The 16,801-nt window shown below is 36.4% G+C and overlaps 1 protein-coding gene across 5 annotated transcripts in view; it reads right to left on the bottom strand.

Moving 5' to 3' along the window:
• The window catches only part of GKAP1 (G kinase anchoring protein 1), a 58,697-nt gene that overhangs the window by 35,270 nt on the left and 6,626 nt on the right, over positions 1 to 16,801 (bottom strand). For 4 of the 5 annotated variants that reach the window (XM_012721122.1, XM_004677536.2, XM_004677537.2 and 1 more), the window contains exons 3-4: positions 8,876 to 9,128; positions 3,727 to 3,870 (exon numbers count right to left, since the gene is read on the bottom strand). In XM_012721122.1, the coding sequence (XP_012576576.1) occupies positions 3,727 to 3,870; positions 8,876 to 9,085 (354 nt within the window). In that variant the 5' untranslated portion in view covers positions 9,086 to 9,128. Of the gene's footprint in view, positions 1 to 3,726; positions 3,871 to 8,875; positions 9,129 to 13,639; positions 13,787 to 16,801 lie in introns of all 5 variants that reach the window. The other variant, XM_012721121.1, reaches the window with a different exon arrangement.

Here is a 16,801-nt window from a genome sequence, read left to right as displayed (position 1 = left end):
ATGGGAAACCCGTGGGGATTACAATTGAGATGAAAAAAAAAATGTGCAAAATTATGTAAAAATAAACTTTAAAAAAAAAAATTACCTGTTGACTCCTGTGAGCTATTTCCTTACTAATTTTCATATTCATAAACAGGGATTTCATTTTAGACAAATTCTTTGAGTTATGTTATCTTTAATAAGCACATTTACAAATACCTTTTAGAATTAATTCTATATTCAACTAGCTTCAATGCTTAACACTGATGCTTTCTAATTGCTGTACTCTTTTATCTATTTTCTTTTTAATATCAGGAGCAAATCTCCAAAAAAATATAGAAAAGGTAATAGTGGTATGCTTTCCCTTGTATGCTGAAAAGTTATTTATTTAGCACTCTCACATTTTTGCTAGATGGAGAATTCTTGAGTCTAATATTTCAGTCCTGGCAGTAGTCATTTTGATTTTTTTTCGAAGATTTATTTATTTATGCATACAAGAACTGGGATACAGGCCAGAGATGAGGGGGATGAAAGGATTCACGAAAGACAGACGTGGGAGCACACAGACAGATGTACTGAAATACACTGCTGAGGAGAGCAGTGGGTGGGTCAGGAGAGGTCTGCCACACCATGTGGGACACCTCCCCGGCCTGGGATTGAACCCACACTGCAGCTTCAGATAGCCTCAGAATGCTATGCTTAAAACCTGTTGTGCAACCAAGGAGGGCTTAGTAGTCATTCTGACTTTTCAACTTTAGTAGGCAACCTGTTTCTTCCATCACTATTTGCAGTATTAGTTCCTTGTCTTTTATTATTAATTTTTTTTAATTTAAAGACTTTTAAAGGATTTCAAGAAAAGCATTCAGTTTGTTAAAGTTCTACATTAGCTTATGAAAATTTTTATCAATATTATATCTACTGACTTCCTCTGATCTGTTTCTTAGAGGGACATAATTAAGTCTCTGCATGATTTTAATCCTATGTTTTAATCTAACATGTGAAATGTATTTGTAAAATTTAACTACATAAAAATCTCCTATACACAACTGACTCAATATTCTTCAGTGTAGACTGTTCTCTAGTCCTTCCACTGCTTTCAATTTTGCTATGAATTTACTTCCCAAATTTTTTATTTCACACTGTTCCCTTTCAATTTCTGTTTCTTTTTCATCTCAGTTAGCTACTTTTCCATCTAAGTCTACTATTTCACTTGCTATATAATATGTAATATTATTATATAATACATAACATTACTATCACTATCCCCTTGATATTTACAAAGGATCAATCTTAAAGTTATTAAAGAAAAAAAAGGTGATCTCCAAAATTAAACTCTATTCCAAGCAGAAAAATATTTTCAAAGTATACTTTCACTTTGGACACTAAGTACAATGTTCTTTTCCTTGTATGTCAGAAACTATTCAGTTGACATGAGATCAATATTTGAGAATAAGTAGGTGGAGTAAATGCTTCACTATTTATCCACTTCCACATATCAAGTTGAAGTTTAGCTGATATAAATAAACACAATTATCAATTTGGTGTTTTAGAATAGGAAGCTTGTCTTAGCATAATTTATTTTTATGTTTGAATCTAGCAGTCACAGGGCAAGATTTCTATGTTAAATATTTCCTAGTTCTATTCCCAACTGCATCTAGGAGAACACCCACCACACTGTAATGCTTTTGGCTTGGTATAGTCAATACCTGGCTGCTGTTTACAATCTATTATTCCACATAGCAAGATATCAATAGACTCTAATTGGCACAATGGCCATCTGTCCAAGGCTTGTCTTTATTTCTTCTTCACTCACCAATGTAATTATCCCAGGATGCACTCGACTTCCCACAGATTTCTTACTTTCCTACAAGTGAGACTTCTAAATAAGGTACCAGATTTTCTGAAGTGATCTATCAGCACTAAATCCAGCAGCAATTCATCAAAGTTTCTGAGTCTTGTTTGATTAAGTTAATATACAGGGTCCGGGTCTACTAGTTTTCATTATTACCTGTCATTTTGGCAGCAATCAATGGAGCAGGAATAAAAATCTAATTATCTGTGCTCAAGTTCCCATAATGCATAGAATTTATTTGGGTACAAATCTGAGAAGTCATCCTCCATTAATTTTCTACTTGGGACACTGGAAAAAATTCTCTCTGGTAAATTCTATTACTGTCCAAACAAGTAGATCATTACAATATTTATATTTGCAAACCAGAAAACTCTGTCTTAATAATGTTACAGAAGAAGAAAAAATCATATAAAATCCCCTATAAATAATTCAAGGTGATTTATCCAGTATGCCAGTCCTTGGAAATACATTTGTTTAAGATTTATTTATTTATGCATACAAGAACTGGGGTACATGCCAGAGGTACAGGATTGAGAGGATTCACCAGAGACAGAGTGGAGAACAGAACAGGCAGATCTATTGAAATACACTGTTAAGTGGAGCAGCTGACAGAACAGGCAAGGTCTGCCTTGCCATGTGGGTCCCCTCTCTGGTCAGGGATTGAACTCTTGATGCAGTGGCTGCAGATAGCTTTATAGTGCTATGCCACCAGGGAGGGCCCTGGAAATAATTTCATACAGCAATTTTTACAAGCTCGTAATTAAGCTTGAGGCACTAAAGAAAATGTTAAAATTAAATCATTTTATTAAGAGCACAGTGTAGTGTAGTTAATTCTTTAAAACTAGTAAACCAAGCATGACAAGTATAGTCACTCTATAATGCCAAGCATCATCAAAAATAGTACTATCCCAAACAAATCAAATGACAATTTCATAGATAAGCAAAAATATTCATTCCCTACAGCATCCCTACAGCAAACATTCTATGTTTAGCATGCTATTTTCCTGGATCCTACACATTAAAAAAAAAATTACTGGTTTTAATAAATTATCTATTTGATTTAGTTATTAAAGACACAGATAAAACAAAATATCAAGTAAATAGGTTAAAAAGAAACAAAAACTGTCATAAACTTTTTTAAGTAAACCTATCACTGGGTATTTTAATAAGACTTTTAATCCAAAGAAATAAAAAATAAGTTAAAAAGAGAGACTTTTTGTACCTCCCTGGTGGCTCAAGGAGTTGCCTCAGCACTATCAAGCTGTCAGCAGCCACTGTAGCACAAGTTCAATCCCCCACCAGGGAGCTCACCCACATGGCGCAGCAGACCTCTTCTGTCTCCCCTGATGCTCCCCTCAGCAGTGTATTTCAGATCTGCCTGTTCTGCTCCCCACTCTGTTTCCAGTGAATCCTCTCCCCGCTCCCCGCACCTATATCTATACCCCAGCTCTTGTCTGCATAAATAAATACAATAATTTTTTAAAAAACTAAAATAAAAAGAGACTTTTAATCCTACAGTGATTTTTTTTTTTTTTACTTTAAATTTAAATCTACCTTCCATCTCTCCCTCATTTGTTATAAAAAAGCAAATGTGGCCTTCCCTGGTGGTGCAGAGGGTTAGGATGCAGCACTGCAAGCTGGCTGCAGCTGCTTCAGTGAGAATTCGATCCCCAGCCCCGGAGGTGACCCACATGGCGTGGCAGACCTCTCCTGACCTGCCCACTGCTCCCCTCAACAGTGTACCTTGTCGATCTGCCTGTTCTGTTCCCCACTCTGTCTCTGGTGAATCCTCTCAATGGCCCTGCACATCTGGCTTGTACCCCAGATCTGTATAAATAAATAAAATCTTAAAAAAAAAAAAAAACTAAGCATGACAGGAAAACACTTTCATTTACCTGTTCATCTCTTTGTCTCCACTCTTGCCAATTTTCTTCTCGTGAATCCTTCTGTACTGGGTTTGACAATGAAAGTTCATGTTGAGTACTGCAAATTGCGTGGGAGGACTTCTGGGGTATTTTCTTAAAAGCAAGATTCCTGAGCTATAAAACAAAAAAGTATGTTCAGTTCAACTTAGAAATCCTATGACACTAATGATTTCTATAAACTAAAAAATCAAGAATATTTTAATACCTCTAAGCACTATGCCAAATATTCATTATGTTAACTCAGTCATTACTTGCTTTTTTGGTAATCTTTGTAGGATATTAATTTTGCCAGCATCTGAAATAATGTTGGTAGATTTATATGAATGATCTGTAAATGAAAATGGATTGTACTCTCTTATACTACCATTTTAATGATTATCTTACTAAAGAAGTTTTTAAGAGTAGAAAATAGGATCACAAGTGTGATTTAAAAACAGGATAACAAGTGCGCAAAACAGTAGGGCTCCGAAAGATTAAAGTTTAATTGCTTACAAATTTTAAAATTTAAATAGTAAAGAGAAGACAGCTTAAGCAACTACTTTTGTTAATTCTAAAAAATACATAGCTTATATCTTAAAGCAACATAATAAAGTAAAACTGCACTGGCCAAAGCAAACAGTAAGGATAATCTGAGAGAGAAAAATTTTGAGAGACTGTTAAGGGTTAAATTATATTATCCCCAATGAACAACCCTATCCTTCAGTGTCTGTGAATATGATTTTATTTAGAAACAGGGTCTTTGTATATGTAGTCAAGTTAAGATAAGGTGATACTGTGTTAGGGTGGGTTTAATCTAATATGACTGGCATGTTTATAAGAGGGGAAGACAAAGATACACAGAGAGAATGCTATGTAACACAGACAATAAATACAGTGATGTAGCCAGAAGCGAAGGAATGCCAAAGGTCAAAAACAGTAGCTAGGAAGAGGTAAGGATGGAATCTACTCAGTCTCAGAGAGAGTGCACTGCTTCTGACACCTTGGTTTGTACCTCCAGCATTTAGCACTATGAAAGAATAAATTTCTATTGTTTTAAGGCACCTAGTTTGTGGTACTATGTTATAGCAGCCCAACGGCAGGTGCTTTAAATAAGGACCAACAATTTTAACTGATAATAAACTGTTCTGCAAGAGGGAGTGACAAGATACAAACGCCATGTTAAATAGTTGGTTTCTGTTGCTGAAAGGACAGAAAAAAGATGCTGTGGCGATAGCATAGCAGGTAGACTACTGCTTTATTTCACAGAAAGTAAAGACTAACACAACTATAGCCATGGACATGAAAACGGAAGATTCTCAGACTCATTCTCACTAACATGTTTTCTTATTCTCTAATTACCTTATTTTCTCTTCCCCCACATCACCAATTTCAAAAAAGAAGTGAAATGGTAGACAAAGTTCTGAAAAGTTACTCTCCATTTGACAGCATTTTTTTCTATTATTTTTTTAAGGTGACATTAGTTTACAAGGATGTTGCTCATCTCCTCAGAAGTATGTTACCTCACCACACCCACAACCAAAGCACTCATAGTCCTCTATGAGTATACTCACTCCCACTTCTATTCTCCATTCCTATCTTTACTTTTCATTTCTAAATGTTTGCCTCAGTGTGATAGATTTCTAGGACTTGTTTTTGTCTGTTTTATTTTTCTATATTCCACATTTGAGTGAAATATCCAGTATTTGTCTTTCCCTTTTTGACTTATTTTGCTTGGCATTATCCCCTCTAGTTCCATCCACGCTATTGCAAATGGGAAGAGTTCACTAATTTTATAGTTGAGTGGTATTCCAACTGTGTATGGAATACAACATCACCTTAATCCATCTGTACTTGGGTACCTAGGGTACTTCTATAATTTGGTTGTTGTAAATAGTATTAAGATGAGCATACCTATGTAGTTCCCTTCAAATATTTTTGCATTCTTCGAATACATACCACAAGTAGAACTGTTGGGTCATATACATGGTACATCTGTTTTTAACATTTTCAGAAACCTGGGTCAGGCTACATTCCCAGGAACAGCACAAGAGGTTCCTTCTTCAACACTTGTCTCTGAGTTCTTTGACATGGGCTGATGGTATCTCACTGTGGTTTTACTTGCATTCTCCTAATAAGTGATGAAGAGCATTTTTTTCATGTGCCTATTAGCCATCTGTATGTCTTCCTTGAAGAAAGTGTCTGTTTTGTGCCTTTGCCCATTTTTTTGATTAGGCTATTTATTTTCTTTGTGTCAAAGAAATCTTGGGTAGTAACCCAATTAAATATTTTCTCCTATTAACTAGGGTACTTTTCATTTTAATGGTGCAGAAGCTTTTTAATTTGATATAGTTTCATTTGCTTATTTTTGTTTTGTTTAGAGTGCAGAGAAGTCACAAATACATCACTGAGGCAAATATCAGAGAGTGTTTTTGCTGTTTTCTTTCATGTGTTTTAAAGTGTCAGGTTTTACATCTAAATCTTTAATCCATTTTGAGTTAACTTTTGTATATGGTATGAGGTAGTGAGTGGTCTGGTTTCTTTATTTGCAATTGGCTATATAGTTTTCCCAGCACTGCTTATTGAAGAGACTTTTTTCCTCCAAAAAAGTCCATGTATAGTACCTGGTACTTTGTTGCAGATTAACAGTCCATCTCAGTTTATTTCTAGGGTCTCATTTTTTTCTACTGGTCTGTGTGTCTATTTTTATTACAACACCATACTGTTTTGATTACTACAGATTTATAACATAATTTGAACTCTGGAATGTGATACCTTTAGAGTCTTTTTTTGTCAGGATTTTTGGCAGCTCATAGCTTGTGGTTCCATATAAATTTCACTAATGTTCAACCTATTTCTTTGAATAATGTTACCGATACACTGAAAGAGATTACTACTTATTGTTCTGAATTAATATAATGCTCTGGACAAAATAGGTACCTTAACAATGTTAGTTCTTCCAAGCCATACATAGCGAGTATCTTTCCACTTCTTAGTGTCTCCTATTTCTTTTAACACTGTCTTAAAGTATTCATTTTATAAACTCTTCACCTCCTGTGTTAAGTTTACTCCTGAATATTTAATATTTTTTAAGGTGATAGAAAAGGGAACTGTTTCCTTGATTTCTTTCTCTTCTAGCTGTTTGGATATAGATACATAACTGATTTTTGTAGACTGATTTTGTAACATGCCACTTTACTGCACTGATTTATGTTTCTAATAGTTTTTCAATAGAATCCTTGGGGCTTTGCATTTATATTATGTCCTTTGCAATTTAGGTTTACTTCCTTCCCAAATTGGATTGCTTTTATATTTTTCTGTCACCTGACTGCTCTAGCTAGGACTCCAATACTCATGGTAGAGGTGAAAGTAGACATCTTGTCTTGCATCTGACTTTAGAAAAAATGTTTTCAGTTTTTCACCACTCAGTATGATATTAGCTATGGATATGTTCCTTCTACCCACAATGTTATTATAAATGGATGTTGAATTTTTTTTGTAAAGGATTTATTTATTTATGCTTACAGAACTGGGGTATAGGCCAGAGGTGTGGTGGGTGAGAGGACTCACCAGAGATAGAGTGGGGAGCAGAACAGGCAGACTGACAAAGTACACTGCTGAGGGGAGAAGTGGGAGGGTCAGGAGAGGTCTGCCGAGCCATGTGGGTCAGCTCCCTGGCTGGGGATTGAACTCCTGCTGCAGTGGCTTCAGAGAACTTCATAATGTGGTGCTCCAACCCGTTGTGCCACCAGGGAGAGCATGGATGTTGAATTTTATCAAACATTTTCTTGAGGTAAGCCTATTCATGTGGTAGCATTTTTTGATGTGGTATTTAGAAAGCAATGGTGATGTAAATAAATAGCACATAACATATGCTAAGAATGTCCAGGGGAGAAGCACCAGCCTAGCATGTATTACCCTTAAGAAAGAAAAAAACTGGCCCTCCCTGGTGGCGCAGTGGGGTAAAGCACAACACTCAGGAGCTTAGGCCATTTCCATATGAGTTCGATTCCCGCTTGCCCCTGAGGAGATCCACATGGCGCCGCGGACCTCTCCTGGCCTGCTCACTGCTCCCCTCAGCAGTGTACTTCGTAGATCTGCCTGCTTTGCTCCCCACTCTGTCTCTGGTGAATCCTCTCACCCTCCACATCTCTGGCCTGTACCCCAGTTCTGTATGAATAAATAAAATCTTAAAAAAAAAAAAGAAAAAAGAATATTTATAAAAGAAAGAAAGAAACCATAAAATTTTATGTTCCATGCTTGTTGTATAATTATTGTCTATTTCAGTAAAAAAAAAAAAAAAGAAAAGAAAAGGGGGGGGGAGCAGGGACAATCTAAAGATTTATCTCTAGGGTTCAGCTAACTTAAGTATAATAAAACCATACAGGCCCTCCCTGGTGGCACAGCGGGTTAAAGCACAGCATTAAGAAGCTTAAGCCACTTACACATGAGTTCGATCCCCGCCTGCCCCAGATGTTACCACATGGCGAGGCAGACCTCTCCTGACCCGCCTGCTGCTCCCTTCAGCTCCCCTCGTCGATCTGCCTGTTCTGCTCCCCACTCTGTCCCTGGTGAATCCTCTCACCCTCCAATCTCTGGCCTGTACCCAAGTTCTGTATGAATAAATACATCTTTAAATAATAATAATAATAATAATACAACCATACAAATTAAATAATGTAGTCATTTAAAATAATGTAGATCTTTATTTACTCCTCTATGGAAAACTGCTACAGACAGTTTTTAAAAGTCAGTTATAAAACTCTAATCTCTAATTACATTTTTGTTATGTAACATGAATACATGTATATCTACACATTCATATAAACTTGCACAAATTTACAGAAAACATATACCAAAATATTAATTGGTTATATCTTTAGCTGTATTTATAAATCATTTTGTTTCAAGACTTTTGTTTTTTTAGAAACTTTTTGGAATATCCACATAAGCTCCCATAATCAGAAAAAAGTGCAGGCATTTTAAAAATGTTCTTTACATTACAATTTATATATATACAAGTTACATCCATTCCTTCAAGTCAAGTACTTATAGACCAGGTACAATGGTTATATGTGTCAATAAAACAGCAGTACCTGTGCACAGACTAGTAGGAAAACAAACACATAATTTAAAATGTTACCTCATTTGCTTCACTCTGTTGTTGTTCCTTCTTTTTTCTCCTTTTCTCTCTCTTTTTCTCATTTGTAGTTGATTTGTTTGTTTGAGACTTTCCAGTATTCCGACCTTTGCCTTTTCCAGGCTCAGAATCAGAACCACTGCCACTATCCACTTGCAAGAGAGCAAAGCGAGAAGCAGTAGTGGGAACAGAACTAAGCACTGCTGAAGCCATTGTCAAGAATTCTCTTCTACAATACTTCTGCCAAGAATAATTCCTGTGGGAAAGATGAGGAAGCAGATGAGTAAATATGCTTAGTAAAACTTGATCAAGATTCTAGAACAATGTTTATATATATGTGTGTGTGTGTATACATATACATACACACATACATTTCCCCAGACACTGAACTTAGTAATTCTTGGATTCATAACACAGTCCTATTGGTTACAGCTTACTTTTTAGCAAAAGTAAACAATAAATCATATAAAAATGATATACTATGGATTCACAGACAACTACTGAAGATTGTCAACTATGCAAGTTAAATATCTATATCAAAACATTTTTTAAAAATTATGATTTTTTCTCCTTCAAATATATTGTTGTAATACAGCATATTTATGGAGAACATCCTAAATTGTCATGATCTACAATAGAACAGGAGTAATAATATAAATTTTCACCATACAGAGTTCCTTAATCCAACTACATATTTATTACCAATGTCCTAGACAGGAAAAATAAAGAATAGGAAGAATACTCTTAGATCCATATAAAATGCTACCATAATTTTGATTCTAAGGACTGCTATTTTTTTCCTAGAGACTGCTATTAAGTCAAAAAACCAATAACAAAATAGAGCATACATTTCCTCAACAAAGGAAATTCTTTAAAACCACATTCCGCAGTATCATTTAGTTCACTAGTCTCACAGCACCCTACCCATTCCACGTTTCAATGGGAGTGGTTTAATTTGGAGCCCCTCAGCTTTTAGTTGTTTTTTTTTTTTTTTTAAGATTTATTATCTATGCATATAAGAACTGGGGAGCAGGCCAGAGGTGCAGGCGGTGAGAGAATTCACCTGAGACAGAGTGAGAAGCAGAACAGACAGACTGACTTAAACACTGCTGAGGGGAGCACCGGGCGAGACAGGAGAGGTTTGCTGTGCCATGTGGGTCAACTCCTTGGCTGGAATCAAACTCCTGCAGCAGTTGTTATGGATAGCTTCATAGTGCTGCACTTTAACCCCTTGCACCATCATAGAAGACCTTTAACAGCTTTTTTTTTTAAAGATTTATTTTTTATGCATACAGAAATGGGGTACAGGCCAGAGGTGCAGGGGAGTGGAGAGGATTCACCAGAAAAAGAGTGGGGAGCAGAACAGGCAGATTGACAAAGTACACTGCTGAGGGGAGCAGTGGGCAAGACAGGAGAGGTCTGCTGCACCATGTGGGTCAGCTCCAGGACAGGGACTGAACTCACATTGAAGTGACTGGCCTCAGCTTGGCTTGGCTTCGCAGTGCAGTGCAGTGAGGAGATCCAATCCACTACTCCACCAGGAAGGGCCCCCTCTTTCAGCTTTTAAAGACTACTTTAGACTCAGCTGCAGTGTTAAATGTCCTCTAGTAATTTTTTAAAAGATTTATTTATGTATACAAAAACTGGGTGTAGGCCAGAGTGTGGGGATTGGGGAAGTGGGGATGAAGGACTCACCAGAGACAAAGTGGGGAGCAGAATAGGCAGATCTACTGAAATACACTGCTGAGGGGAGCAGCAGGTTGAAACAGGAGAGGTCTGCTGCACCTTATAGGTCAGCTTCCTGGACAAGGATCAAATGCATGTTGTAGTAGCTGGCAATAGCCTGACAGTGTTGTGTCCTTAACCCTTGAGTCACCAGGGAGGCACGTCCTCTAGTAATTTCTAATCCAAATTATTTTAGTATAAAGATGTGGTATCTGACATGTGATCTGACAAGTCATTCTGCATATTAATGACAAAGTCAGGAGCTGAAGCTAGATTTGCTGCATCTTAACTCTGCAAGTTTAATATAAGAAACCTTGTAACTACTGTAAGACTAGTCTGTTTCAGCAAAAAAAAAAAAAGATTTTCTTCAAAAATTATGAAACTCAGAAAATAATTTTTATTTTAAAATATTATAAGGCATACAATAGAATAAATATTAAGTTAAAAAACTGGAATATTCCAAGTATTCTGAACACTGACATTAACACATTAATCTAGCCTGTGTCTCTCCACAATAACAAACTTATTGTCTTCCGTTAGAAATAACTATTACTCTGATCTTTGCTACTTATTCCCGGTCATGCTTCAGTGGCTGCAATAGCTTCATAGTGCTGTGCTTTAACCTGCTGTGCCACCAGGGAGGGCCCTCCATAGGGTTTTCAATCTACTTTGCCCAGACCTATTAGAAAAATCACTACATATGGCAACTATAGCCTTATGAAATGTATTTAGCCTTATGAAATGTATTTCTTACATTATAAAACCTGAAAGTTGATCTGTGAGTTGCAGAATTTTTTTTGTTAGCAGACATAAAACAATATTAATCTCCTTGCTCATCTTAAACAGAGCTCTTGGATGAACAAGTGCATTGTCACAGAGTAATAATATTTTGAATCTTTTTTTTCCTAAGCAGTAGCTCTTAACAGTGGACTTAAAATATTCAATATTTTGCAAACAAATGTGCTGTCATCCAGGATTTGTTTTTCTATTCATTGAACACAGGTAGAGTCCATTTCAACTGGTAGGGGCCCCAGTACCTTCAGAATAGTTAATCAGCAATGGCTTCAATTTAAAATCACTAGTTAACATGAGTCCCTAATAGAGATCCTTTTAAGTTCTGAAAATAGACATTGTCTTCTCTCTAGCTCTAAGTGTCCTAGATGGTATCTTCTTTCAATATAAGCCTATTTCATTTCCATTGAAAACCTACTGGTTAATAACCACCTTAGTCAATGATATTACCCACATCTTCTGCTAACTTGCTGCAACTTCTACATCAGCATTTGTTTCACACCTTGTACTTTTATGGTAAGAAGATGACTTCTTAAGCCAGCCTCTGCTACCTTCAAACTTTTCTTCACAGCTTCTACACCTCTCTTAGCCTACACAGAACTGAAGAGAGAATCTTAACATGTTCTGGCTTAGAATTTGGCTTACAGGAACATTATGGCTGATTTGATCTATCCAAATCACTCATGTATTAACTTCAAGAACTTTTCCTTTTGCACTTACAACTTGACTGGTACAAGAGGACTCTTTCAGTCTACCTTGGTTTATGGCATGCCCTCCTCACTGAGCTTAATCCTTTCCAGTTTTTTATTTAAAGTGAAATATGTGAAACTCTTCCTTTCACTTGAACACTTAAGAGGGCATTGTTGAGTTATTAACTGACTACTTTAATACTATATCTCAGGGAACAGGAAGGCAAAGGAGTAGATAGGAGAAAAGCAGTTGGTGAAGTACTCAGAACAGACACAACATTTATTAAGTTCACTCTCTTATATAAGCATGATTTCTGATGCCCCAAAACCAATTAATATTGTTACAGCAAAGATCACTGATCACAAACCACCCCAACAGATATAGTAATAGTGAAAAAGCTTGAAATATTGTGAGAACTACTAAAGTGTGACAGAGAAACTTGAAGTGAGCACATGCTACCGGAAAAACAGAAATGCTCGACACAGTGTTGTCATAAAACTTTGCATTTGTAAAAGCATTATCTGTGAAGTACAATCAAATAGAGCACATTAAAATGTGGTGTGTATGTAGTTATTTCAAAGGACTTTTATAGTGTTAAGACAATTTGCTCCTATGCTTAGAAATATGCAAATCAAGATACAGTACCACATAAAAATGACATCACAGTTTTAAGTTGTGACATTTTTAGGTTTAAATCTTTGCTATAAGCATGAAAATTAAGGTTTTTAAGGGAGAAAATATTGCAAAATGGAAAAGTAGTACCAGGCTCAAAAATATTATGGAAAATATTAACTCTGCTTCAACTTCAACATGCCATGTTAAAATTCCATGCTTCATCTGCTTTGGAGAACTTTTTGAACAATAATACTACACAGCTGCTGAACAACTATTATCATACTCAGTTTTAACTGCTGGAACTATAGATTTCATATAGCAGCTATTCACAAATATTCACTCCCCCACACTAAAAAATAATGTATTACTTTCCTGTTGAATGCAGGCAAGAACACGTGACTTAGTTTAGCTAGTGAAATTAAGTTTTAAAGATCTTTAAAAGCAGAAACATTATACACCATGATCTCTTTTCCCTGCTTCCTCTATCTCTGTTTCTTTGAATTTGGCAAGTTTTGCTATAGAAGTGTATTTAGAGATATGGTCCCTATCATTAAGGTCTGATGGAGTCTGAAATTACAAGGAACAAATTCTCCTTAACTTGTGATGAGTATCTAGCTTGAGAAAGAAAGCAACTTTCTTGCTTTAAATAAGATTTTTCAAGCTATTATTACAGCTTTGTCATGACTAACGTCTTACACAAATTTCTTTTCCATTCTAAGACTGATATCAAAACTGTGAATTTCATACATAGATTGTTCAGTATGAGTTAAACATTCAAAAAGTGTCTGTTCTAAAACCTCTCTCCAAGGTTCACAGAAATTTTCTTTCTGTAACACCAGATGGAGCTTTCAGCTTCATCAAGACTAAAGCTTCCCTTAGTCTTGGGGCAGCCAAGAAAACTTGGAGAATTCTGAGCCAGTCACCAGCAGATATAAGCAGCCTCACCTGGTGCTTCCCAGAGGACAGCTGCCACATATACTGCTTTGCAGTTATTTGTCAACAAAGGAATTGCTCCAGCTCTTAGATGTGTACTTCATCAGACAGCTGCAGGATGTACTGCTGCCCATCATGGTAGACAGGCCCATGGAAATGCTGGAAGAATGACCAAAATACAAGGCCTTACAGGCAGCAGAAGTTGCCATCAGTTGCAAAATCTCACAAGTTCCAAGCAATCCCTGAGGTATCTATAATAACAAAAAGATATTTCCTGCCATTTGCCAGTGATACGCCTTTCTGATGGATAAAAGCTACCTGATAAGGTGACTGCTCAAATAATACATATGCTTTTTGCAAATTAGAGCTTCATCATTATTTTAACTACAATGTAGGGTTGGATTAAACTTTTATTCTGATCATAGAATTTTTTATATTTTCAATGAGAAAAGCTTTTCAAGTCTTTTCAACTCTTATGATTGAATGGCTATACAAAAAAATGGTTTGACTTTATTTACCTACTCACCTGAAAAAAAAAAATTCAACAGAGATTGAATTTGAAGAAATCATCATTTAGAAGTCTGGATCACATGCAAATCAAAACCACAATGAGATTCCAGCTTACTCCTGTGAGAAAGGCCCAAACCAAAAACATCAGGAACAACAAATGTTGGCAGGGTTGTGGAGAAGAAACCCTCTTACATGCTGCTAGGAATACAGATCCGTCCAGCCCCTACATGAAACAATATGGAGGTTCCACAAACTATTACCTACATATATTACATATCCATACACACACCATACAACACAGAAATTCACTCCTAAGAATCTACTCAAAGAATACAACAACATTTATTTGAAGGGCTATGCACTCCTGTGTTCATCGCAGCACTACTTAGAATAACCAAGTTATGGAAACAGCCTCTGTCCACAAGAACAGATGAAAGGATAAGAAGAAAGAGTACATACACATGCTAGAATACTACTCAGCTTCAAAAAAAAGGACTGTTGGTTATTTGCAACATTATGGAAAGAACCAGAAGGGATTATGCTAAGTGAAAAACTCAGAAGGAGAAATACAAATACCTGATGATTTTACTCTTATGTGGAATATACGGTAATAAAACAAGGGAACTGACAAAACTAAACCGAAACAAACCCAAGAAATGAGGCTGCAGAAAGGAGGCTACTAGATGGGGAGGGAGATGAAGGTGGAAACAAAAGGGGGATTGTGGGCCCAGTAGTTTAGGGTAAACGACTATGGATGAGTGTACAACGTGTAGCGTGTAGCAACGTGCATCTACTCCCCTACAAGGCATGACAGTGCTATGAACACTGTAAACATGTTACCTCAGTAAAACATAAATAAAAGTCTCAATCATGAGTTGTCTATTCTGATTTCATGCATAATTCTGCTACTAAACAATTATGTTCACAGAAACAAGCATAATTTTCTCATTAGAAATCCTGAAAAGATTTTTAAGTTTTATACAAATTCATTATCTAGTATCTTTCCTAAAACTTTCTATTTTGCTTTACCTACTTAATCATGTAAAAAAAAAATGCAACACCTTTCTTCTAGTCAGCTATATAGACACTGCAGACATCCTTTTGGGACAATGAATGCCCCAGGTGTTTTGTCAGAAATGCAAAAGTAAAATGGAAAAAAAGCACTGGTACAAGAGTGCTGACCAGAGGCCTTATCGAACCCAGCTTGGTGCTCACCATGAGTCTCTGAGCAACCCACTTGATCTGTTTCCTAATCTGTGAAATAGAGCAAGAATAACTAGTTCACTGGTTTGTTATAAAAATTAAATAAATTAATATATGTGATGTGCTTAGGACAATAGCCAAGACAACAGAAACACTCAAATATGAACATCTGCTGGTATTCTTACTATTGATTGAAATATGTTGAGTCCAATAAGGCATCGGAGAACTGGCACCATTACTTACAAGTGTGGCTAAGCATGTCTGCCTCCATTTCAGAAAGTGCTTTGAAACTTAAATCAGTATCTGGCCTTTCTAAAAACTATGGCTTTGATCTTTAAAACAAACATAAAAAGGTATTAGAATTGAGAAGCAATAGTTGGGCACTCAGTCACTGAAAAGTGTTAAAGACGTAACATACTGCAAAAGGAAAAGACCAACATAACTCAGACTCAGCACACACAGTGACTATGTCTTAAATAGGGGCACACAATAAACTAACTATTTCTTGAATGAATGAAAAGAAACAATAAAAGACAAAGAGTAACAAAAGCATTAGAAGAGTTAACTTTGTCAAAAGACAAATAGTTTTCTGAGGCTAGCAGAGGTAAAGGAGCAAATGTTCAGCTATAAAAATCTCATTTGAGGCCCTCCCTGGTGGCTCAGCAGGTTAAAGCACAGCACTATGAAGCTAAAGCCACTTCAGCATTAGTTCGATCCCTGCCTGCCCCAGAGGTGACCCACATGGCATGGCAGACCTCTTCTGACCCACCCGCTGCTCCCCTCAGCAGTGTACTTCATTGATCTGCCTGTTCTGTTCCCCACTCTGTCCCTGGTGAATCCTCTCACCCTCTGCATCTCTGGCCTGTACCCCAGTTCTGTACGAATAAATCAATCTTAAAAAAAAAAGTCAGTACATTAAAAAAAAAAAAGATCACTTGTTTGGTAAGAGTAGGGAAAGAAAAGAGAAGGACTATGGCAGCCACCTGTACTGTATTTTACATAACAGCAAACAGCTCTACTTGTCCTCAGCTGAATGGGTAAGAAGATGGGACAACAGAAAAGGTTCAATCATCTGAACCACATGCTGCATATATGATAAGTAATGAACACGTCATCTACCTCAATACCCGTAACACAAATCTATGTATCTACCATGTCAAAAAGTACACTAACCAGTATTTTCAGAAGTAGAAAAGGTGGAAAATGTAAATTTGAGATAAAAGGGAATCAAAATAACTCTCAATCTATAAATATGTACACTATTCATATATGTAGAAGAAAATGCATGAGACAACTTATTATGCTTATTCTCCTCCTACATTTATCATCAATATGTAAATCTCCCCAAATATTCTATATGGCTATACTTCCATTAAAAAAAAAAAAACGGGCCCTCCCTAGTGGCGCAGCGGGTTAAAGCACAGTACTGAGAAGCTAAAGCCACTTCTGCATGAGTTCGAT

The sequence above is a fragment of the Condylura cristata genome, unplaced genomic scaffold (assembly GCF_000260355.1).
Source record: "Condylura cristata isolate star-nosed mole 26May11 unplaced genomic scaffold, ConCri1.0 scaffold00006, whole genome shotgun sequence".
NCBI classification, from domain to species: Eukaryota; Metazoa; Chordata; class Mammalia; order Eulipotyphla; family Talpidae; genus Condylura; species Condylura cristata.
Note: the sequence above shows the minus strand (reverse complement) of the source record. Positions and strands in the feature narration are given on the sequence as shown.